The sequence below is a fragment of the Hemicordylus capensis genome, chromosome 1 (genome assembly GCF_027244095.1).
Source record: "Hemicordylus capensis ecotype Gifberg chromosome 1, rHemCap1.1.pri, whole genome shotgun sequence".
Taxonomy (NCBI): domain Eukaryota; kingdom Metazoa; phylum Chordata; class Lepidosauria; order Squamata; family Cordylidae; genus Hemicordylus; species Hemicordylus capensis.
In genome coordinates, this window is record NC_069657.1 from 15,070,871 (window position 1) to 15,094,907 (window position 24,037).

General features: G+C 44.3%; 1 protein-coding gene and 1 long non-coding RNA gene across 3 annotated transcripts in view; one reads left to right on the forward strand and one right to left on the reverse strand.

Moving 5' to 3' along the window:
• The window catches only part of ESR2 (estrogen receptor 2), a 76,189-nt gene that overhangs the window by 49,244 nt on the left and 2,908 nt on the right, over positions 1 to 24,037 (reverse strand). Inside the window, exons 2-5 of one of the 2 annotated variants that reach the window (XM_053284218.1) lie at positions 19,248 to 19,352; positions 13,828 to 14,324; positions 8,151 to 8,326; positions 4,169 to 4,285 (exon numbers count right to left, since the gene is read on the reverse strand). In XM_053284218.1, the coding sequence (XP_053140193.1) occupies positions 4,169 to 4,285; positions 8,151 to 8,326; positions 13,828 to 14,264 (730 nt within the window). In that variant the 5' untranslated portion in view covers positions 14,265 to 14,324; positions 19,248 to 19,352. Of the gene's footprint in view, positions 1 to 4,168; positions 4,286 to 8,150; positions 8,327 to 13,827; positions 14,325 to 18,686; positions 18,745 to 19,247; positions 19,353 to 24,037 lie in introns of those variants that run through there. The other variant, XM_053284219.1, reaches the window with a different exon arrangement.
• LOC128339793 (uncharacterized) overlaps positions 12,898 to 24,037 on the forward strand; it is a 32,254-nt gene continuing 21,114 nt past the window's right edge. The window contains exon 1 of the long non-coding RNA XR_008313215.1: positions 12,898 to 13,008. This is a non-coding gene — a long non-coding RNA (uncharacterized LOC128339793). The remainder of the gene's footprint in view (positions 13,009 to 24,037) is intronic.

A 24,037-nucleotide genomic window follows, 5' to 3' on the forward strand; every position in this document is an offset into this window, starting at 1 on the left:
CCTGGAAAAGGAAATATTTTCATTTTAATTGCTTTTTTAAAACAAACATACAAATAAATCAAAATAAATTTTTGCATGGTCAAAATACATATACATGAACTGAAAATATGAAATGTGAGATAATTCAAAATATCTGGAATTTTTCACATCTAGAATCCAGATTCAGAAACTTAGTCCTTATTCCTCCAAACCTAATATTGGGTTCTGAAACTATGCACTAAGGTTGCTTTCAGCGTACCCAACATCCTCAAGGCATGTGGGAATTGTCTCTGAAGAACTTCATCTGGTTGGTTTTGGTCCCGTGTTTGAGTCTGTCCAGATCTATTTGAATTTCAAAAGGACTTGTACATAATAAACCTAAGTTATCAGTGTCTTCCACTACAGGCCCAGAAACTAGATTTGTCCCCCAAAGCAATTCCTGTGGATCCACTCAATTTTAATCAGGATGTGGGGGGGAAATTCTGCTTACAGTCTCACTTGTAAGGAAAAGGATTGATGATTTACTGTGTATATTTCATATAAATATTGTTGTATTGGTAATTCATGCACATGAACCCACCCTATGGCTAGATTGGGAAGGGGGGCCTGGCCCACCAGCATTTTTGGACCACGATTCCCAGCATCCCAAGCCACAGTAAATTATGGCTGGAGAAGATGGGAGTTAGTTCAAGGACATTGGGAGGGCAAGGTTTGCCAACCTCAGTCTACACAGACAGACAAAGAGACAGTTCAGACAGGTTATTTCCTCCTTACTGAAGACAGCACATCATAGAAGACTAGTTTCAGGCAGGACTACCTGTGTCCACAGCAAATTCTGTGTATTATACTTTGCAAATTTCTCCATAAAATATTTCTACTAGAAGTGAAAACGAATACAGTATAATAATCAGGGGAAAGTTCCCAACCTTGGGTGTGCAAATGTTGTTGGACTACAACTCCCATCACCCCCACCCACAAAGGCCACCATAATGGCTGCAAATAATGGGTGTTGTAGTCCAGCAACATCTATGGACCCCAGGCTGGGAACCCCTGAATTAGGGTAGAGCAGCAGTTACATCTGCTTTAGGCTCTTTCTGGAGAGCGATGCAAAATGGACATCAAAGACGTGTATTTTGTTGATAGTTCTTATAACAATATTCAGTGACGTGACATTTTATTTCCGTTTGTAACAGACATTCTGAAGATGGTTAATTAAAATCCCAGTATCAATTTGCTCAAAGGCTGTAGCCCTATTCAGACATTACTCTGCACATATGCACAGGAGTTTGCATATATGTTTTTGTGTGAATGATTGTAAATATGATCATATAAAAAGTGAACCTGAGTTCAAGCACCATCAAAGGCAAAGTACAGATAGGAAGGGTACTACATTATGAGGTCATTCACACAATCAAAAACTGTCTATCTGGGTTTGGGAGCTGTGAGTGCTCCCAATTTTCAGTTGTGTGGAAGCAAGGTTAGAGGGAAACCTAGGCAGACGTGATTGTGTGGAAACAAGGTAGGTAGAAAAGCTACCCAGGTTTTCCGTCTACCTTGCTTCCACACAATCACTTCTACCTAGGTTTCCCTCTGCTTCCACACACGTGAAAACTGGGAGCACACACAGCTCCCAAACCCAGTTCGTACACAGTGAGGCTCCCCACACGAGCAGCATGGAGAGCCTGCAGGGCTTCTGCGGGGAGAGTGGGTTTGACCCGTTCTCCCTGCAGACGATCCATCAGCGAGCCCTGGGTGGCCAGATCGGCCACCCACACCATTACCAGCTCTGTCACGGAGCCGGTAGGGGCTGCGAGGACACAGGGCTGCCCAGCCCCTGGAAGTCCCAGAATGCCCTGAATGAGTGCACAGGGCATTCTGGGGAACCCTCCAACACCAGGAGGCTTGTTGGAGCCCCCGAGTTGGGGGGTCTCCTCGTGAGTCGTCACAGTGTGGAGTCGCACCACTGCGGCACATGATCCTGAAAATGGAGTTAGTGGAGCACGCACTCCGCTAATCTCATTTAAGGGGAGGGGTACTTAGGAGAGCTGGTCTTGTGGTAGCAAGCATGACTGGTCCCCATAGCTAAGCAGGGTCTGCCCTGGCTGCATCTGAATGGGAGACTTGATGTGTGAGCACTGCAAGATATTCCCCTCAGGGGATGAAGCCGCTCTGGGAAGAGGAGAAGATTTCAAGTTCCCTCCCTGGCTTCCCCAAGATAGGGCTGAGAGAGATTCCTGCCTGCAACCTTGGAGAAGCTGCTGCAAGTCTGTGAAGACAATACTGAGCCGGATGGACCAATGGTCTGACTCAGTATATGGCAGTTTCCTATGTTCCTATGTTAGGGAGGTTTGCTGCCGGGAGCCGTGCAATCCCTGTTGCAGTACATGACCAGGAGGAAGTGGGCTAGACTCCCTTAGCCCGGTTTCTCCTGGTCATGGGAATAGCCTCAGTTTTTGATTGTGAGAATGATCTCCATGTGTGAATACCTGCATGTGTGCACAGATCTGTACATGCGTCCACTGTGCACAGATTGAATGAGCACTGAATATCGCATGTAAATAGGACTTCAAGGAAGGCAGCAAGACCATGAACGTGCTTTTAACCATGACGGGAGCATTTCCATACGGGGCTTTTAGCTTGTTTCTCCTCCAGAATGGAGAGTATGCATTCAGATATTGGCCAGATTTACCCTGAAGTGCTTGCAAGCTATCGGGGAGCACTTCATGCACAATTCGGGTTTTTCATTGCCCATTAGAGCATAGCCCAATTTATGTCCAGGGTTTTTAAAAATCCACTTTTTGTGTCAGGATTTTTGGGCAGATACGAACTCACAGTAAACCCACAGTAAAGCCTGCTGTCTGAAAATGTTCTTGGTTACACATATACCCTCTCAGACGGGTGCCACGTCTAGGGGGTGAGATGAAAACATGAGAACCTCTCCTGGGTTTAGAAATGAGTAGTTACACCATTGATGCAAATTCCCTGAAACCCTCTCTTCGCCTATGGCTGAGGGAATCCCCAAAGGGCATGGGTGGCTAAGGTCTCTTTGCTGCCACAAGGTGTCACAATAACCATGGGTTTAGATGACTTTAAAATGGGCTTAAACAAATTCATGGAGGTTAGGTCTCCTAATTTCTGTGGGTCATGGTGGTTATATGGAACCTCCAGGTTCAAAGGTAGTATATCTGAATACTACTTGCTGGGAGAAGGGCTGGTGTCTTCATGCCCCGCTTCTGGACTTGTTGGAGACATCCAGTTTGCTGCTTTGTAAAGTAAGATGCTGGGCTACATGAACCTGCTCTGAGCAAACTGATTCAGCAGGGCTCTTTTTATGTTCTTATGCTCTCTACTTAAATATAACCTCCAGTTTCAGAGGAAGTATTCTTCTGAATACCAGAAGCGTCTGGGTGGCCACTGCTAGAAGCAGGATCCTTGGCTAGATGGATCTTTCGCCTGGTTCAGCAGAACTGTTCTTATGTTTTCAACTTAAGTTATCTGTTAATTAATAGATGCTGCTGATGATGATGATGCTGCTGATGATGATGATAATGATAGTAGGAGTAGGAGTAGCTGGTGCCCTTGGTGCAGTACCAAAAGAACTTGAACACCATATTGCCACCTTGGGCATCAATAAAGTTACAACACATCAACTACAGAAGGCCACACTACTTGGGACAGCAAGAACACTTCTTTAATTTTTCTTTAGTTATCCTAGGGCCTGATAATTAAAGTACTAAATCCAGTCCATAACATCTGGTAGACGGTGTGTAAATAGCATTAATAATAACAACAACAACAACTCAATGTCTGGATAAAACAAACCAGTCAATAACACCTGTCTGACTGTGTAAACAAGATGATGAAGATGATGATGATAATAATAATAAAATCAAAGTTTCAGTTCAGTTCAGTAGATGTCAACACAGGGAATCTCAGCCTTGGGTTCCCAGATGTTGTTGGACTACAGTTCTATCATCCCCACTCACAGTGGCCTTTGGTCATTGTGGGTTGGGGAAGATGGGAGTTGTAGTCCAAAAACATCTGGAGATCCAAGGTTGAGAACCCCTGTGTTAATGGATTTATGCCCCACTGCCACCAAGAACCATGATCTGGACTGGCGCTTGTGTCGACTTTGGAATGCAGATGTCTATATTCTACAAGGGAAAGCCCAAGGGAACGAAAAACTCACCACATTTCATCATCCCAACTTCGTAGCATTTTCGGAGACGGCAGGCCTGGCAGCTTTTGCGCCTGTTTTTATCTATGGTGCACTGATTTGTAGCTGGGCAAATATAATCATTGTGTCCTGCAATGACATACAGAAGAGGAAAGTGTTTAGCATCCCTGCTGTAAACTATTACATTTCCTTCTGATGTGTGACCCGAAGCAGCTGATACCGTGAAACAGCAGTTTTGAAGCTTTGCTGTATTGTAGGCCATCAGTCTGGTTGTCCTTGGAAGACCCCTGGATTTTCTTACAACACAGCTGTCATGTGGAAGATGTCCAGATTAAGGCTCGGTGCCTGAATGCTGAAGCAACCACACTGAATAGAGAGGGTGGCCCTGCAGTCTGAGTCCTTGATGTGACAAATATCATTTCAGTGACATGGAAGATACAACTAGAGGTCTTCCAGCTGCCTAACAACAGCATCCCTCACCTCCCCCACACCTCCAGTACACCTGCTGCAGAAGAATCTAGTTTTCTCATCCGCCCCCCCCCACCCAACACACACACAATTTCTTCACAATTTCTAGCATTTCCCTCCTCATCATGAACTGCCTGAAAGTGCACTAAGGGCCACAGTGTAAGAATCACTGCAAGCAATAGAGGCGGACATCCCCATTAAGGAAGTGTCTATGTGCCAGGAAGATGCACCTGCACTGTGGAGAGCTCTCTTAACTGTGGAGTGCAGAGGGCAATCTTCTCCAATCTCTGCTTCCTCGGGAAATGCCTTGTGCCAAATGAAAATATGACCCTGAGGGCTGTGCATCCCTCAGGCACATATTTTCTGGTGGTACATGGCATTTCCAGAGGAAGCAGAAATCAGAGAAAATTTTCTCCCTCCCTCCCTCCACACTCCAGTACTCTAGAAGCTCCCTGCAACACAGGCATGTCTTCACGCGGATGCTTCTTTAGGATGTCAGCTACTAAATATGGGCTGACATACAGAGCAAGGAATCATCGCTAGAGCAGCAAGAGGAGCAGGTTAACAGCACTTCCCAACTAACGGCACCAGTACACCAGTAATGGCTGCAGCCCCCTGGAAATATTTTTGGATGGCACAGAGGACTTCCCGGGGAGCGGAGGTCATCAAAAATGCCCCTTCCCCAGTGCACTGGTGCAGTCAGTCAGGAAGTGCTGTTAGCCTGCTCTTGCTGCACTGTTGCATCCTTGCAGTATGTGTCAGCCATTATTTTTACTTTGCTCCCTGCCAATTTCCAGTTTAAAAGGCCAGCTGCCCAGAAGCTTAAGCAGCCAGGAGATGCATGTGCAAGGGAGGTGGGGCTGGCACCACCCCACAACACTGGAATCTCCACTCCAAACCCCCCATTCACAGTTGATTTCCCCAGGAAATTAACCAATGCTATCACATTGTTCACAGAAATTTGACATTCAGACAATTTTTAAAGAAGATCTAAAGAGAGCTAAATTTCTGTCAGCTTTCACAAAGCTTAATGAAGGCTGCATCGGTGGATTTTCTATTCATTTAACTGGAAATCAGTTAAATGTGATCAGAATATTAGGGTTATAGAACTGCTGTAAGAGGTCTGGAAAGCCATAAACGGAGCACAGAACAGATGTGGATTCAGAGCTCTGTGGTGAAGGCTGTTTGTAATCAAAGGTCCTCTGGAAAAAAGATAAATGTTGTCCCACTGGTCTCTTAACATATGTCACGGCCTTCAGAAGGTTATCTTGTCCATTTCTGAAGAGTAGGTGACCAAACTGTAAGCCAGGTAAATATTTACTTTCCGTGAATAACCTTAATTGCCATAATCTGGATTTTATATTCTTTTTACAGATCTGAGACAGCAGTCCCTATCCACACTTGCTTAGGAATAAGCCCCACTGAATGTCTTGTGGTAGCAAGCATGAATTGTCCCCTTTGTAGTTTGTAAGGGTTTAAATTTATGTTTTGAATCTTTATTATAGCAAGGGTAAACTTTATAGCTGATGATTTATAGCTGATGATGAAGAGATGTGTGCGGGAAGTCCACTTTTGTGTATTTGTAATGAATGACAATATTACTATTGTTAAAATCAATCAAAATTGAATTTGGAGGGAAAAAAGGAATTGTCCCCTTTGCTGAGCAGCATCCATCCTGATTTCCATTTGAAGGGGAGACTACATCTGTGAGCACTGTAAGGATATTCCCCTTAGGGGATGGGGCCGCTCTGGGAAGAGCACCTGCATGCTTACACGCAGAAGGTTCCAAGTTATCTCCCTGGCATGGTAGGGCTGAGAGAAACTCCTGCCTGTAACCATGCATAGGGCTAGACTTTCAGACTGCAATCGTATGCACAATTACCTGGATGTAAACCCCTTTGAACACAGTATTCTGAGGAAATGTGAACAGCAACTGTGCTGCATGCTGATTAACTGCAAGGGAACCAATTTTCATTGGCATGTCTGAGACTGAAGGCCACACTTGTTTATTTTTTAAGGTATTTTGATTCAGATGTTGTAATGCAGCAGAGAGTGGTCACAAAATAAAATATTAACCATGGCCTCTCTTTCTAACAATGAAGTTTTGGTTTATTAAATTGTAAGCTATCTTACCTTTCATTCAGTATCTCAGAAATGCACTTATATTGAAGTTCTGGGAATTTGCAAATTTATTGTATAGACATTTAATCGATTGTCATCAGTAAAAAGGAATATGATAATAATGGTAAGGGGGTGCATGGATCAGATGCATTAAGTCAAACTTAGTTGACTTCTAGGTCTTTATTTGTATTAAAGAATTTAAACCCTGCTCTTCAGTCCTGAGATTCTCAGAGTGGCTTACAGAGCAATACACAACAAAACCAAGAAATAAAACAATTTAAATTATTGCAGATACATAACAGCAGGCAGAAACCAGTAAAGCCAATAAAGCACATCAAAAGTCAAATGTGATATTATTTTAAGCACATGATTGCAGCTGCATGATTTTTATAGCAGCTACCTAATCCCCGGGAGATTAGGACTGCAGTATGGAGGGAGGGACATTTCATCCTATGCCCATTATGGAGGGAGGGACATTTCATCCTATGCCCCTCCATGGTCCCAGTCTGAACTGCACATTCATTCATTCATTCATTACATTTATAAACCGCCCCATCCAGAGGCCCCATTCACTCCCAATAGCTGCTTTTTGCCCAAGAGGGTGGAAGCATGTATTCGTCTTCAACCTTAGGTCTATAGAGAGGGTGCCTTAACCTTTCAGATAAGGAAACTTCTCAAAAATGAGGGGAGTTGTAATAAGGAAGCTGAAAGAGAATGTCAGGAGGGTCAAATCACTCCAGAAAGCACGGAACCTGTTTAGAACCACAATAATAGAAGTTCAGTTGGAATGTATACCAAGAAGGAGGAAAGGTACCACCAAGTTCAGGAGGACGCCAGCATGGCTAACAACGAGTAGAGACAGGGAAGCTATAAAAGGGGGAAAGGCTTCTTTCAGAAAATAGAACCCCTGCCCAAATGAAAAGAACAGAAAGGAACATAAACTCAGGCAAAAGAAATGCAAGAAGGGGTGCAAAAAGAGAGTTTGAGGAACATATAGGTAGAGGTGTCAAGGGGAATAACAAAAACTTCTTTAAATATATCAGAAGCAGAAAATCTGCCAGGGTTGGTTGGACCCTTAAATAATGAAGGCTTGAAAGGGATTATTAATCAGGATAAGGAGACTGCAGAGAAGCTGAATGAGTTATTTGTATCTGTCTTTATGGCAGAGGATACTGACCATATACCCACTCCAGAACTGAGTTTCTCAGGCTTGGAGGCTGAAGAACTGGGCCAATCTGAGATGACAAGAAACATCCATTCTAAACTGTCTTGAAAAAATAGACTAATAATGAGTCTTCCATGTTACATGTAGTTTGGCTTTACTATTTGCAAACATATTTGCATCCCTGATCTATATATGTGCTCTGTCCAGCAACATCCATTTTCTTGTCCAGCACCATCCTACCTTGAATGCTTCTTTTGAAGAATGCTTTACAACCTTCACAGGACCAAACACCGTAGTGATACCCCGAGGCGTAATCGCTGCATACAGCACAGAAGTGTGCATCTCTTTTTGAGCCCGGACTGTTTGTAATGGGACTGGTACAGTCACTGCCATTGGCTTTCCTTTTCAGTGTCTCTCTGATGGTGGAGAATAACATCAGTTATAAAATAACACAACAAACTTTCATTGGCTAACATCCAAACTAACAAAGTACTTGTGCAAACATGCTGTACAAGTGCAAGGGTGCTGCATTAGCTGGTTCTGCTACATTTGGAACTTGTGTTCCAGACTAGTGTTGCACTAGCACAAACATTCTTACAAACTTGTGCAAGAAGGTGCACAAGGAAACTTGTGCAAGAAGGTACACAATCTGTGGTGCAACTCCTCTGGGCAATCTCTTCTTCCATCTGTGTAGGAAACGTTTACACATGAGAGAAACTTCAGGGTTTTGCACAGTGACCTGATTTTCTTGCGCATGTGCAAATTTCTTGCACAAGTGCTTCATTAGTCTGAACAGCATCCATTGTTTTTACATCACTCAACTCGCATTGATTTTAGAGATCACAATCTATTTTCTGTCCTCCCCTGGATAATGCTTTTGCCCTGCAGTTCTTCCTTCTCTCATTTCCATGGCCAGAGCAGTTCCTCAGATAGGAAGAGCCCTGCTAGATCAGACCAAAGGTACATCTATTCCAGCATCCTTCCAAGTACAAGAGTAAAGAGTCATTTCTCATCTTGAAATCATCTGCATAGGCACAAGAACTTTATCTTACTCAGTTGCGCTTCTTCCGTTTCATTTTGTGGTGGTGTCTTAATGCTGTGTTCATGACATTAATTTATTGCCATGGAAACAATGATTGTGGTATTGAACATTCATGAATTATAACTTAAATGAAAGTTCAAAGATGGGAAGAGTATGAACTGCATGGAACCAATCCCTCCCTTTCCTTGATTAAATGAGCATAAGGCCATTTAAATTAAAATTAAGGATTTTGTTTTTAAATACAAAATACTAAACTTTCCTCAAAGTTGGAAGGGAATTTTTTTCATCTACTTTCCTTAAGGAAAGTAAGCTGATGAGATCACCCAGCATTCTGTGTGTGTGTCCCCGTGTGCATCCCCCTCTATCAACTTTGCAGTGCCTGGACCAATATGAATCAAATTGGGTACACTTGTAGGGAAACATAGAGACACCTCAACAGCATAGTTTGTGATGATGTTATCCACCCCAGTTCAAGATGACTGAGTCAGACCACTGGTCCATCTCGCACCATATTGTCTACACCAGGGCTGCTCAACTTCGGCCCTCTTGCAGATGTTGGCCTACAACTCCCATAATCCCACTGTGTCTGGGGATCATGGGAGTTGTAGTCCAAAAACACCTGGGGGGTGCTAAGTTGCGCAAGCCTGGTCTACACCAACTGGCAGTGGCTCTCCAAGGTTTCAGGGAGGAGTCTCTCCCTACCTGCAGGTGCCAGGGAATGAACCTGAGACCTTCTGCATGTAAGCAAACGCTGTACTACCAAGCTACACTCCCATCTCCTAAGATAGAGAAATATCTAGCTAGATTACTGGTGATTTGCAGTAGACCAGCTGTCTTTTTGTTTACACCACCAAGTAAAATGACTAGATTAAAGAAAAAAAGTTGCTCTGGTAAGAACTAATCTGCCTACTTTCCTTTCAATATAGTCACGGACACACACCAGGGGCGTAGCAAGGTTGGAGTGGGCCCAGAGACAAGATTTTAAAATTGGCCCCCCCACTCAAAGTCCAGAGCCTCCGCACACCCCAGACCCCAAGGATTTAAGTCTGATATTCCAAAATAAGTATGCTGCCTGCAAATACATTTCACTGAATACACACACACGTCACAATATATAGTGATATACATTGAGTACTATACATCTGTTTTACTTTTAATGCCTAGAACACACTAGAAAGATGAATGATTAAAATGGGCCCCTCGCTGCAGATTAGCCAAGGAGACTTTCAACCATGCAGGGTGAACCTATGTTTGTTTTCTCAGAATTCTGAACAAATTCAGTCAAGTTTGATTCCAGGAGGTTTTTCACACGGGGCTTTTAAAGCCCTATAACACACATCTCCTCTGGAATAGAGGTGCTGCATTCACATGTTGGCCAGATTGACCCTGAAGTCCCTGCAAGTTATTGGGGAGCAGTTCACACACAAGAAAAATAAAATAAAAGCACCACACATGCTTCACAGTTCTCACTCAGACCTTCTGGGTTGCAAAACAACTTGAACATAAGTGCATTTATAAATATATGAATGAATGAATAAAATTAATATAATACTGTTTCTTCCAGAAGTTTTTGTAATTTTCTGCCATGAAACAAGCCACTTATAGGACTTTTTAGATAGTTTTTTTTAAGCCAGCAAATTTTCCAAGCTGTTTAAAAATAAATATTCAGAGACTTCTCAGTCCCACCCCCCCATATCCAAGCCCTATGGCAAGCAGATCCCTATATATCTGGGTGGGGGTGGGGTGGGGAAGGTAACCACAAAAAGGAGTTCACACTCTACCTGGCAGCAGGGGGTCTTCTGCTGCAGAGAACAGTGGAGGCCTCTCTGGCTGCCTCCTCCTTCCTGGCTGGCTTGGGCCCTACTGGAGTTCAGGCTTCACAGAGGCCTACACGAGGCCTCCGTGGAAGCCCCGCCCACCCGCCGATCAGCTGAGAGGCGGGAGAAAAGGAGCTCTTTGCAGCTTGTCTGCTCCCTCGATTGCCGGCCAGGAGAACAAGCTGGAGAGACGCCGAACAGGGCAAGTGGCTGAGGGGCCTTGGGGCTGGGCAGGGGGCAATGGGGAGTCACGTGAGGTGCCTCTGGGGGGCCCCTCCAGGCAGTGGGGCCCCCAGACAACTGTCTCCCCTTGCCCTATCGTTGTTACGCGCCTGACACACACACACACACACACACTGCTGGGTGAACTTTCCTTAAGGAAAGTAGGCTAAAATGTTACCTGCCCTTGCTTGTCTCTCAGCCTCAGTGTGCTCTCAGCCCAGTGCTCCCAAGGTGGCTAGCCTGCCTAATGACCGCTCCCCTCAGACAAGGTTAACGGAGCCTCCATTAACCTCATCTTTTTGCTCATGTTTCGCCCACACGAGCAAATAAATGAGAGCACTCGCTCTGTCAACCTCGTTTAAGGGAAAGGGGATTTAGGCGGGCTAGCCACCTTGGGACCACCGGGCTGTGGTTCTGACGAGCACCAGAAAGTGGGCTAGTCTCCCCTAGTCCGCCTTCTGGTGGTCATCAGAATAGCCTCGTTGTTACTTACAACGCTGAAGCCTCTACCAAGCGTTTCCTTTGGCATGTAACTTTCAAATGTCTTCACTATTTCTCCTTCCTTTCAATCCCACTTTCACTCAAGTATAGGCCCATTTTCATCAAGAATGTCCTTAGGAATGCAACTTTCAGATGTTTTCTTTTATTCCTTTCCTCTCAGTCCCATCTTCATTCAAGTACAGGCCCATTTCCTTAACAACAGAAAAGAAAGCTCCATTTGTCTGTTAAATGTTCTTGAACTGCAACAAACCATTGCTGTTTAGGGTGGAATCTGTGTTGCAGATCTTTGGTACTGAACTGCCTCTTTTTGCCTGGCAATAGGACCAGGTCTAGGGTTTGGGGCCAAGTTTGCTTTTGGCATCCCCTCCCCCAGCCAAGAAGCCATGCAGGCCACTCATTTGTGAGGTAAAAGGATGACCAATGAATGACTAGGCCATACTGGTTTGAGGAGACTGTAGGACAGTGTTCCCTCTAACAGGGAATCCCAGAGGTTGTTGACTACAACTCCCATAATTCCTAGCCAAAGGCCATCGCAGCTGAGGATGCTGGGAGGTATAGTCAACAACCTCTGGAAGTCTCTGTTAAGAGGGAATGTTGCAGTAGGAGAGAATTCCCAGTCTATTATAGGGGCAAAACTCTAACCCTTCAGAGATGAAAAGATGCTGCTGTTAATTTGGAAAACCCGTCTGAGACTATTTATTTTGGAAAATGAATGCTGAGGCAGGGAATTCATATTCAAGAGAAGGAATGCAGCTTATGAGACTAGCTGTTTCATGGGGTTGAGATGCAATGAGCAAAAACTGCTGCATTTGGAGTGCAGAATACATACTTGGGGAGCAGGATGCAGTATTACATATTACATTCTTGTCCCACTGTGCAGTACCTCAGGAGTGCCATACAACGGAGGGAGGGAGGGAGAATAATTGGCAATGCTGTATTCTGACATTGTTAATGCACCCCCTTATGAGAGGAGAGTAAGCACTCCTTATGAGAGGAGAGCTGGTCTTGTGGTAGCAAGCATGACTTGTCCCCTTAGCTAAGGAGGGTCTGCCCTGGTTGCATATGAATGGGAGACTTGATGTGTGAGCACTGTAAGATATTCCTCTCAGGGGATGGAGCTGCTCTGGGAAGAGCAGAAGGTTTCAAGTTCCCACCCTGGCATCTCCAAGATAGGGCTGAGAGATTCCTGCCTGCAACCTTGGAGAAGCCATTGCCAGTCTGTGTAGACAATCCTGAGCTAGATGGACCTATGGTCTGACTCAGTATATGGCAGCTTCCTAAGTTCCCCTAAGAATTGGTGTCCTGGGTGACCACATAGGTTTGCCTAGTGAACAGGCTGGCCCCGCTTGCAAATTTATCCATACCAATTAATACCAATTGCTTCTTTCTGTCTGCCTTAGGGCCACACTAGAAGAGATCGATAATCAGCACTCCCATCTCTCTTTAAAGCAGCTGCAAGGAGAGGAGGATGCAGCTTAGGGCCATGGTACTTTTCCTCCTGCACCATTTCCCCCAGGTAAAGACCACGTGATATGGCATTAATGAGTTGTGGACTATCAAATTTAATAAGGGCAATATATACTTAGCATAAATAACAAAGAGCCTTGTGGCACGTTAAAGAGTAAAATATTTATCGTAGCACAGGTTTTTGTGGGCTGCAGTATAAACAGATATATCTTGCATGAATTCGCAAGAGATTGTTCCCTCCAACTCTAATGGGAGTCTAACGATAGGCTAGCACCATCTACTGAATATCAGAGGAAGCAACAGGCTAAGAAATCTCATTTGACCACAAGCGAATGAGCAACAGGGGGCTAGTCCCTTCCCCAACTTCAAAGTGTGATTTAAAAGTCCGTTCTCAGATGGAAAGCTGAAGCCACTTGAATTATCTTTATCCGTGGCCACCACCACAGATCACTTTCAACAAAGATTATTGCCACTATGAAGATCTGTGACAGAGACAGGGTTAGATCCTCAGAACCCTAGGGGCACAAGACTAGGGCCCTTAAAAAAAAAATTAAGTGTCCTTCATAGAAAGTGCTACTGTTATGCAAGCACAGGAAACTAGGGGTCTGATCCCTAAAGTATTCTTTAAATTCTCCCTTTGCATAGCCCTCCCATATTCTTGGTAACTAGAGTATGATGGGATGTTGAGAACTGGTGATAGACTAAATAGAGCAGGGCTTCACAACCCTCCTGCAAATGTTGGACTACAACTCCTATCATCCCTGACTTTTGGCCACTGTGGCTGGGGTGATAGGAATTGTAGTCCAAAACATCTGGAGGGCCAAAGTTGTGCAGCCCTGAGACAGACAGATGATCAAATATTTGTTACCTGTGCATAGGGAGGACATGATCCACAGGCCTTGCCTCACACCATGGGTTCTTGGGTTGCTCTGCATATAAAACTGATGACTGGCAGTGCAAAGTCAGTGGCGAGATGTGGCCAGAACCAGACCACAACATGCTCGGGCTCGCCGTCTGCCGTAGAGCAGCACTTTCCGAATCGCCGAAATTGCCCGGAATGTTATAGTTCATCATTGCAGGGCTGTAGAACGCCATGGCTGAATACTCATGCCTGTTTTCCATATAAGATGACGGAATGTAAATCGGACTGTGCTCCACAGTCAAGGCAGACTGGCTGCAGCTGAAAGGGACAGAAGGAGAGCTCAGGCCGGAGAGGGAGCTTTTCGCTTCTGCTTTGCTACATCCAAGATCTTGAATTGGTGGTAACTGAGAAAACTCCTTGTGAGATGATGCACAGAGGGACATGCTGGAGAGAGATGAATGCCAAGTGTCCTTTGTTCAAACAGTCATCCTGATATATCTAATCTGGGAAAGAGAAATATGAAGGCTGTAATATATTTTTGTTAAAAACATTATCTTGACTGCTTAACTTTGGACTATCAATAGAATTTGAAACAGTAGAGTTCTTCTCACAATCCGTGAGAAGAGCTCCAGGGAAGACTGCAGGGAAGGAGGGTTTAACTTACCTTCCCCACAGATTATATCCTTCAGGGCCCTGGGTGGGCAGATCGCCCACCCAGATGAGCAGCAGCTCCTGCAGCAGCTCCCGGGGTCAGGGTGCTGGGATGGACCACCATGCATCACCCCACCCACCAGGGGGCCTATAATGAACCATGTGAGTGCATGGTGCATTACTGGGATCCTTCTCCCCCTGCCCCCAGTGTGCCAGCTGACACATGATCCATAAAACAAGGGTAAGGGAGCACTCGCCCCCTTAAGCTTGTTTAACTGGGAGGCTACTTAAGCGGGTTTGCTGCCATGTAGCCACCGGGATCAGCCCGATACCGGTGGTTCACACAAGCATGCAAAACAGGGTTGGGCTCCCTTAGCCCGGTTTTGCATGTTTGTGTGAATATCCTCAGTGTCTTTACAGCCTGATCCTTTGAACTGGGTTTAGTTGCTCAGGTTAAACAGTGGCTGACATCCTGACTAAATTTACTGGAGGAAGTCCTATTGAAATGTAGTAGTCCTTTACACCAAGGGTGGGCAGACTTAAGGTTTCAGAGAGAGAGAGAGAGAGAGAGAGAGAGCGCCCTGGGAATGACCCGCATAAAATAACAGCATGGGGAGGTGACGCCAGTTACAAAATGACAACTTGTACCAAAATTTATTTATTTATTATTTCTTGTTTACACAGTCAGACAGATGTTATCGACTGGTTTGTTTTATCCAGACATTGAGTCCTTCCCAAGGACCTGGGATGACTGAATTTTATTGTCAATGTTGTTGCTGTTTTATGGATATCGTCGCAGAATATAGGCTGTTCCCAGTAAAGTTGCTTTTTGTAATTGGCTGATGCTTTTTTATTATAATCTATTGGATTGTCCCATAATTTCCCCCAGAATTGCACTGTTTCTTCTTTATTTGGTGTTTCTGTGTTTCTTGCAGTTTCTCCTTCTATGCTTTGGTAGAAACGTCTCTGATTCGACTGGAATTGGAGATTCTGCCTGTGTTGTGTGATTCTGGCTTTGTATCTGCTAATCTTCTTTGACACTGCTGTTATTTGCTGCTTTATTATTTCCAGGACTTCTCTAATTTTCCTTGAATCTAGGTGGTATTTTTGGATCAGATACCCTTTGGTGTTTTCATTCTTCAGCTTCTTGTCTTTCATATCTTTCAATGTACTAGCATCTGATCTAAGCCTGGCGATTTTATTTTCTAATCTAATCTTCCATTTAGGTGATGTACTACTTTCTTTTTTTACAGGTCCATTGATCTTATATCATCATCATCATCATTTACATTTTATATTCTGTTCTTCCTCCAAGGAGCCCAGAGCGGTGTACTACATACTTAAGTTTCTCCTCACAACCACCCTGTGAAGTAGGTTAGGCTGAGAGAGAACTGACTGGCTCAGAGTCACCCAGCAAGTCTCATGGCTGAATGGGGATTTGAACTCAAGTCTCCCCAGTCCTAGTCCAGCACTCTAACCACTATACCACACTGGCAAAAGAAGGGATTTCATTCCTTATTTCTTCCCCCCTAAGGGATTTAGGGACAAACATCAGGCTTAGCCGCTGAGCTTTAAGACAAAATAAAATGGAAAACAAATCCTATAATCGTTGGGCATTTTCTGGGGTCCACTTCCCAAATCGCCTGCCATTCTCACTTTGTACAGAGCACCCAAGGAGGCTAGCAACATTATTATTTTATTATTATTTATTTTATTTATTTATTCAATTTCTATACCGCCCTTCCAAAAATGGGTCCGGGCAGTTTACACAGAAAAATAATAAATAAATAAGATGGCTCCCTGTCCCCAAAGGGCTCACAATCTAAAAGAAACGTAAGATAGATACCAGCAATAGTCACTGGAGGCACTGTGCTGGGGGTGGATAGGCCCAGTTACTCTCCCCCTGCTAAATAAAGAGAACCACCACGTTTGCCAGAGAACACCACTAAGCCAGCGTGGTGTAGTGGTTAGAGTGCTGGACCAGAACCAGGGAGACCCAAGTTCAAATCCCCATTCAGCCGTGATACTTGCTGGCTGACTCTGGGCCAGTCACTTCTCTCTCAGCCTAACCTACTTCACAGGGTTGTTGTGAGGACAAACCCAAGTATGTAGTACACTGCTCTGGGCTCCTTGGAGGAAGAGCGGGATATAAAATGTAAATAAATAAATAAAATAAAAATAAAAGGTGCCTCTTTGCCAAGTTATCAGGGGTATTGTGAGAGAACCCTCGGTTTTCATACTCAGGGGGCCCACTGAGGATGTCATGTCTGAATACCCACTAAGTCCTGGAGCTGCCCCTGAACAGAGGCCTTGTGTCAATTATGTCACTGGTGACACCTGGCCTATGTGACCTATATGAGGGGAACCCAATGAACCCCCCCTAAGTACCAGTTTCTGTCAGGAACTGTGAAGGCCCTGCACGGTGTGGAAAAATCAACCTTACAACCTGGCAGGGGCGATTATTTTGCAGAATTTTCTGAAGTACGCTCATCCTTCTCTCTAGCCTTTAGGCATTTGCCCACATGAACCTGCCAATCAAGAATTTCAGAAACCCTTCTCCAGGTGTGCCCACCCTCTGAGGTTAAGTGGGTGACTATTTGGGTTGTCAGATCCTAAGGGTTTGGCCTGAGACTCGGGTTTTGGAGAACTATCTCCAGCCTAATCTCTGGCTGGACCTATTAGGGTGAACAGCCTAATCTCTGGTTGCCTGCCACCTCTGCTCCCTCTCCCCTGCTTTCCTCAGTTCAAAACTGAAGACATGGTGTATGTACTATTGTAGCCCCTCCAATTGTCCTGGGAGGAGAGGAAGAGAAGGAAGAGGTGTTGTTGTTGTTGTTGTTGTTTTAAAAACAATCAACAGTTGGCAACCATGTGGCATCACCAGGCCCTGCCCTGAAACACCACTAGGCCCCACTGCCTCTGACCGGGCACCCTAGTGGCTAGGTACTGCCATGGTACTGTGCAACGTCCAGAACTTTCTCCCCAGACATACTTGCCTGGCACCAACTGCAATTTCCTTTAGGTGTCAAAGTCCACCCTGTTTTTACAGGCTTTTAACAGTATATAAGGTCTTTTAATATAGTCTCTTATCAGCTACTTTATATGTTTATTTATTTATTTACTTATTTGCTACTCTTGCTGTTTGATCTGGTTTGGTCAGAATTTTTGTTATTATGGTGTTTTGCTGTGTTTCATTTTCGCAAGCTGCCTTAAGGCCATTTTAGAGCAAAAGGCAGAGCAGATATTTCATAGACGAATTAAGAGGGAGAACATGAAATATCAGAAATGGCCCTTAAATATACAGATGTCTCTGGTTGCTTCTTCTCTTCCCACACCCATTTTCCATGAATTTCTATGCAAAAGGGATCAAAACATGCTTAACTTACCCACAACAATTACACTGGACTAAAAATAGAGTTTGCTCTCTTTGACCCAGCATAAACACCCACACTGCTCTCTTAATAACTTTGACCCTAACCTCCAAAGTAATCATTCTGCCTTAGCTTACTTTAATTGTTGTAGCTTAGTCATCACAAACCTTACACCAGAAAGAAAAGGCCACAGCTCTGCACTATTATATACTGCCTCTTTAAGATCTAACCCCTCCAGAAGGCCTCAGGATGAGTCAGGCCATGTGAAAAACTGGAGGAAACCGTTTCACTTTTGCTGCAGAGGACTGTGTGAGTGGCTGTGCTTGTATTATCTCCTCAGAGGCCTGTATTATCCTGGGCCTGGCATCAACAATTAGAGACGGTCCTCAGACTGTAAACAAGTGGTACTTGTTTAAGAACAAAAAGTTTTAAGTACTACGTTTTTCTGCCTAGGGCTACTGATAAATAGTTGAGTTATTAGAAGAAGCCTAGCCTATGAGGCTCTTCTCACACATTCATTTACTACAAGAACATATTGTAGCACATTAATTTCCCCAAGCTTCTCACACAGGTACTGAAGCAATTTTTAAAATGGCTCTAAATCAAAGCTCCAAGTGTTATTTTATCAGTCTAGCCAAAACAGGGAGACCACACTACCTCAGTCTAAATGCCCTATAACACAAAGTGGCTCAGAGTAGGCCCCCAAATGTTCAGTGAGTTGTTGTTTAGGGAAGTAGGTTAGATTCATGGACAAAAAACCATTCTGAGCAACATTTAAAAATCCCGAATTAATTGGGCAGCACACTTTTTTAAAAAAAGTTAAAGATTTTGTTGTACTCATACTCAAAGTACTCATAAAAATAAGTGCTTTATAAAAACCACAGGTGTCTTCTTAGAAGAGGTATTCCCCCTTCCTTCTCACATAGGAGGGATAGCCGAATCTAAAATGGCGATATGAGCAGTATCGGCACCAGGACCCCGGGGGGGCCCCATAGCAGCAGAAAAGGCAGCTTTGGTGGCAATGCCTTGGCTTCATTTTCCCCCTCTAACTCAGCCATTGCTCCACTAGACACAACTACAGGCGCTGGGACATTGCGTCATCAATAAGGCAAGATGGCAGCCACCAGATGTGAGTGCTCCAAAGAGTACTCCAAGCAGAGGCAACTCTAGAACTAGTTTCGGGAGCAAAGAGGGAGCAAAGAACCTTATTAGGGGAGCAAGGATTTTGCTATACATTAAAGATTTACAGTCGAGGTAACGTTAGTCTATTTACCTTATTAGTGAAGATTGCTTGACATTTTCAAACTTATTCAGAAAATGGCCCAGATTCTGCTTAGGAAATACGAAGACTATTCACATAATGGGGAGGTGGGGAGGGTAGGAGAAAGGCTGAGCTAAACTTACCTCCCCCTCCAGGTGATCCTCTAATGTTGGTGGGAGCATGGACCACGCTCCCACATGAGCCATGTTGCTCCCGGCAGTGTGGATCTCCGGAGGATCTCCCGGCCTCTGGGAATAATGCACCGTGTGATAAGTGTGGAGCATTAGGGGATTCCCCTGTTAGATGGGTGCTCTAGGCATCCGTCTCTGTGTCCGCTTGGGCTACAAGCAGCCCAAGCATTTGCGCCCTTAACCTCAGCTGAAGGCCAGGGTAAAAAGCAGGGTTTGGAGGGAGGGCACAAACAGCTCAGCTAGCCCAAGCTAGGCTGCTCATGAGAACAGCCTCATTGTATATTTGGACTAGGCCAAACCCTCAGGTCTGCTTTCCGAGATAGTATTATCTTCCTGTCCAAGACTATGTGGCAGGAAAGACGGGGTGCGGAGAGAGGTTAGTACCAGGCCAGTTGGAAACTGCAAGGGAGACGATGCTGCACACATGATCTCACCCAGGGCCTGCCCAGGAAGAAAGCTCTCATATCTAAGGAAGTTTTGCCAAAATGGCCATTTGAAAAATAATGAAGATCACTGCCTTACACCAATCCTGCATATAATGGCATCATCTAAAACCAAAGAATTTCCCCTCCTTTAAAACAATTGTGTTAGTCATATCCAAATTTAATGTACTCATCTATTAAACTTTATTTGATTACTTAGCTAAGATTTCTTTAACCAGGTGACAGCCCTGCTGAGGAGATATCCTGATTCTTCCAGCTTACATGGCTAAACTTTGAGACACTTTTAGTCTAAGGTTAATTTGTTTGTTTGTTTGTTTGTTTGTTTATTGTTCAATTTCTATAGACTGCCCTTACAAAATAGCTCAGGGCAGTTCACAAATATCACAAAACAGTTAAAATCAATCAATGATCAGGAACAAAGAGATTTTAAAATACAATAAAGCAGCTAAAAACAACAACACACAATTCAAAACCTTATATAAACCCGATACATTAAGAACCCTTTAAAACAATTTTAAAACCCTGGAAGGCCAGGCCGAACAGGTAGGTCTTTTACACTTTATCAAGTGTAAAAATCCCCCCCAGGGCAACTTAAACAGAAGATGCTAAATGATTAAGAAAACAATCCGGGTGATAACAACAGAGCCAGCATCAGTATGCAAAACCACAAGGAAGGTTTGTGAACTCCAAGTAGAATAATAAGAATCACACTGCAAGGTCTTGCCATGATACCCTTGAGTATTTAAGAGGGATAGGCTGTTGTCACATGCAGGCAAAATCAGGCTAACAAAGCCAAGCCCGGTTTTGCCTGCACATGAGAACTGCTGGGACCATGCCTGATCCTGGCGGTGCCTCGGTGGTGAGTGCTCTCTTAACCCCATTTTTCTGATTGTCTGCCAGCCCTGGCTGCAGGGCTCCTAGCCAGCTTCGGGGAGGGGAGGCGAGACGAGGCGAGGGGGGATCCCCACAATGCACAGTGCATTATGGGAGCTCTGGGGGGGTGGGGCGATGCATCCTGGTACCTCAACCCTCTGAGCTACCGGCAGCAACTCATATGGGCAGGCAATCCACCCACCCAACAAACAGGAATGTGTCATCTGCATTTTTAGGTTTGCTCCCACCGCTGATCCTGTAGCCCTTTCTCACTGATCACGAGAAAGGTCTCAATTTCTTCTTCAGTATGAGCCCCATTGCCCATTAAAATCGTCTGGAGAGGTTAGTCTGCAGTTGCCACCAGCTCGTCTGGTGATACACAGGGATGGGCCTCCTCTATTGCCGCCATAAGACTCTGGAATGCACTCCGTGCTGAAATTTCCATGCTGAAAGATGCCTCCCCATCTCGGACAACTTTTTAAAAGTCCCTAAAGACACATTTATTCACCCAACCTTTTTACCTAGACTTGTGGTTTTAAATAGTTTTAATTTCTGTTTTAATTTTTTAATGTTGTCAGTGGGAACTCATCAGGTTGAGGCGGTGGCCAGGGGTGCTTTCTATCAGCTCCGGCTAATACGCCAGCTGCGCCTGTTTCTCGAGATCAATTACCTCAAAACAGTGGTACATTTGTTGGTAATCTCCAGACTTGACTTTTGTAATGCGCTCTACGTGGGGCTGGCTTTGTACATAGTTGGGAAAGTTCAGTTGGTTCAGAATGCGGCAGCCAGGTTGGTCTCTGGGTCATCTCAGAGAGACCACATTACTCCTTTACTGATGGAGCTACACTGGCTGTCAATAGGTTACCGGACGAAATACAAAGTGCTAGTTATAATTTATAAAGTCCTAAACGGCTTAGGCCCTGGGTATTTAAGAGAGCATCTTCTTCACTATGAGCCCCACCATTCATTGAGGACATCTGAGGAGGTCCGTCTCCAGTTACCACCAACTCGTTTGGTGGCTACACAGAGACGGGCCTTCTCGGTCACTGCCCCGAGATTGTGGAATGCACTCCCTGCTGAGATACGATCCTCCCCAACTCTAGCAATTTTCAAAAAACACTTGAAACCCCATCTTTCCACCCAAGCTTTCTCAGCTTCCTAATATTTTTGGGTTTTAACTTCTGGTTTATTTTTAAATTTTTAAATTGTTTTTAGTTTTTGTATGTTTTTAACTTGTTTTATGCTATTGTTAACTGCCCAGAGATGAAAGTTTTGGGCGGTGTACAAATTCAATCAATCAATCAATCAATAAGTGTACATCACCCAGAGACAGAGATTTGGGGTGGTGTACAAATATAATAAACAAACAAACAAATAAAATAATTGAAACCAGTTTTTCATAATGCAATAAAAGGGCATGAATTAAACAAAGCTGTATTTCTTGAGACACAATGTACAAAGTGGGAACAATGAGATTAATTCAGGATCATTGTGTGAGATAGTAATTGAAGCCCTGTTGTCCTTAGCACAATTAATGGGCTCATCACAATCAGGTGCCTGCCTGTAATAAGTAAACCACCCAGAGGAAAGCTACATGATTTATGTGTGGGCTTCCTGTCCCCCTATGAAAAAGAGTGGTTGATGCTCATCTGTCTGAACAGGGTTACAAGGCCATTTCTAAGCATTTGGGGCTCCAAACGGAAACAAAACACTGCCTTTCAAAGTAAGAACGACTCATCATGACTGTCAAGCATGGTGGTGGAGGCATCATGGTTTGGGACTGCTTTGCTGCATCAGGACCTGGACACCTTGCCATCATTGATGGAACCATTAATTCAGCTGCAAATCAGAAATTCTAGAGGGCAATGTCAGGTCTGTGAGCTGGAGCTGAGCTGAAAGTTGGTCGTGCAGCCAGACAACGACCCTAAGCATTCAAGTATGTCTACCACAGAATGGCTGAAGAAGAAATTTTGTTTTGGGGTGGCCGTCAAAGTCCTGACCTCAGTCCTATTGAAATGTTGTGGCAAGAGCTGAAGCAAGCTGTTCATGCAAGGAAGCCCTCAAACATCACACAGCTGAAACAGTTTTGCATGGAAGAATGGGCCAAGAATCCTCCAAGCTGATGTGAATGACTGATCACCAGTTACAGGAAACATTTAGTTGCAGTTATTGCTGCTCAAGGAGTTGCCACCGGTTACTGAATTAAGAGTTCACATACTTTTTCACACAAGGATGTTTGTTGCTGAATCTTTCTGTCAGGTGAATATTTAAAATATATCCCTTTTGGCTGAGTTACTTATTCAATGGGGTTGCCTTTCTCTCTTATCAGGATTTAGCTTAGGATCTCATCGTGTTTTGATTTATTTATTTGTTTATTATTATATTTGTACACCACCCATACTTACATCTCTGGGCAGTTTACAGCTAGATAAAACAAATTAAAACAAATTAAAACATTAGAACTATTTTAAACCACATTTGCGCCCTTAACCTCGTTCAAGAGCTGGGCTTTGGCACTGGGTTTGACACCGTGGGACCTCCGGATTCCGCATGTATCCTGGCAGATCTCACAGACACTCAAGTTCAAGCTTACCTGCCTAAGGCAGGGCTTGCCTGCTCGTGAGAAAAGTCTCAGTGTGTTTTTTGAGACTTTTAAAAAGTTGTCAGTGATGGGGAGGCTCTTATTTCAGTTTATTTTATTTTATTTGTTGTTGTTGTTTTTTTACATTTTATATCCCGCTCTTCCTCCAAGGAGCCCAAAGCGGTGTACTACATTAAGTTTCTCCTCACAACAACACTGTGTGAAGTAGATTAGGCTGAGAGAGAAGTGACTGGCCCAGAGTCACCCAGCAAGTATCATGGCTGAATGGGGATTTGAACTTGGGTCTCCCCGGTCCTGGTCTGGCACTCTAATCACTACACCACACATTCCAAAGTCATGGCAATAGAGAAGGCCTGTCCCTGAGTAGCCACCAGAGGAGCGGTGGCAACAACAGACGGACCCCTCCTGATGATTTCATAAGTATTGTGCTAGCATACAGACTATCCTAGGGGGTTCACAAACCTTTTCTTAGCACTGTACAATACAACAGGTCAAAAACCTTCAAATTCAATCATACCCCACCAAAAGCTTGGTGGGGAAAGACTGTTTCCAGCAGGAGCCTGTAACAAATAAAGTGAGCTTGTTGACCTATTTATTTATTTATTCAATTTCTATAGCGCCCTTCCAAAAATGGCTCAGGGATTATTATTTCTACACAGAGAAATAATAAAATAAAATAAAATAAAGCGGATCCCTGTCCCCAAAGGGCTCACAATCTAAAAAGAAACACAAGATAGACACCAGCAACAGTCACTAGAGGTCCTGTGCTGGGGGTGCAGAGGGCCAGCTACTCTCCCCCTGCTAAATAAAGAGAATCACTACGT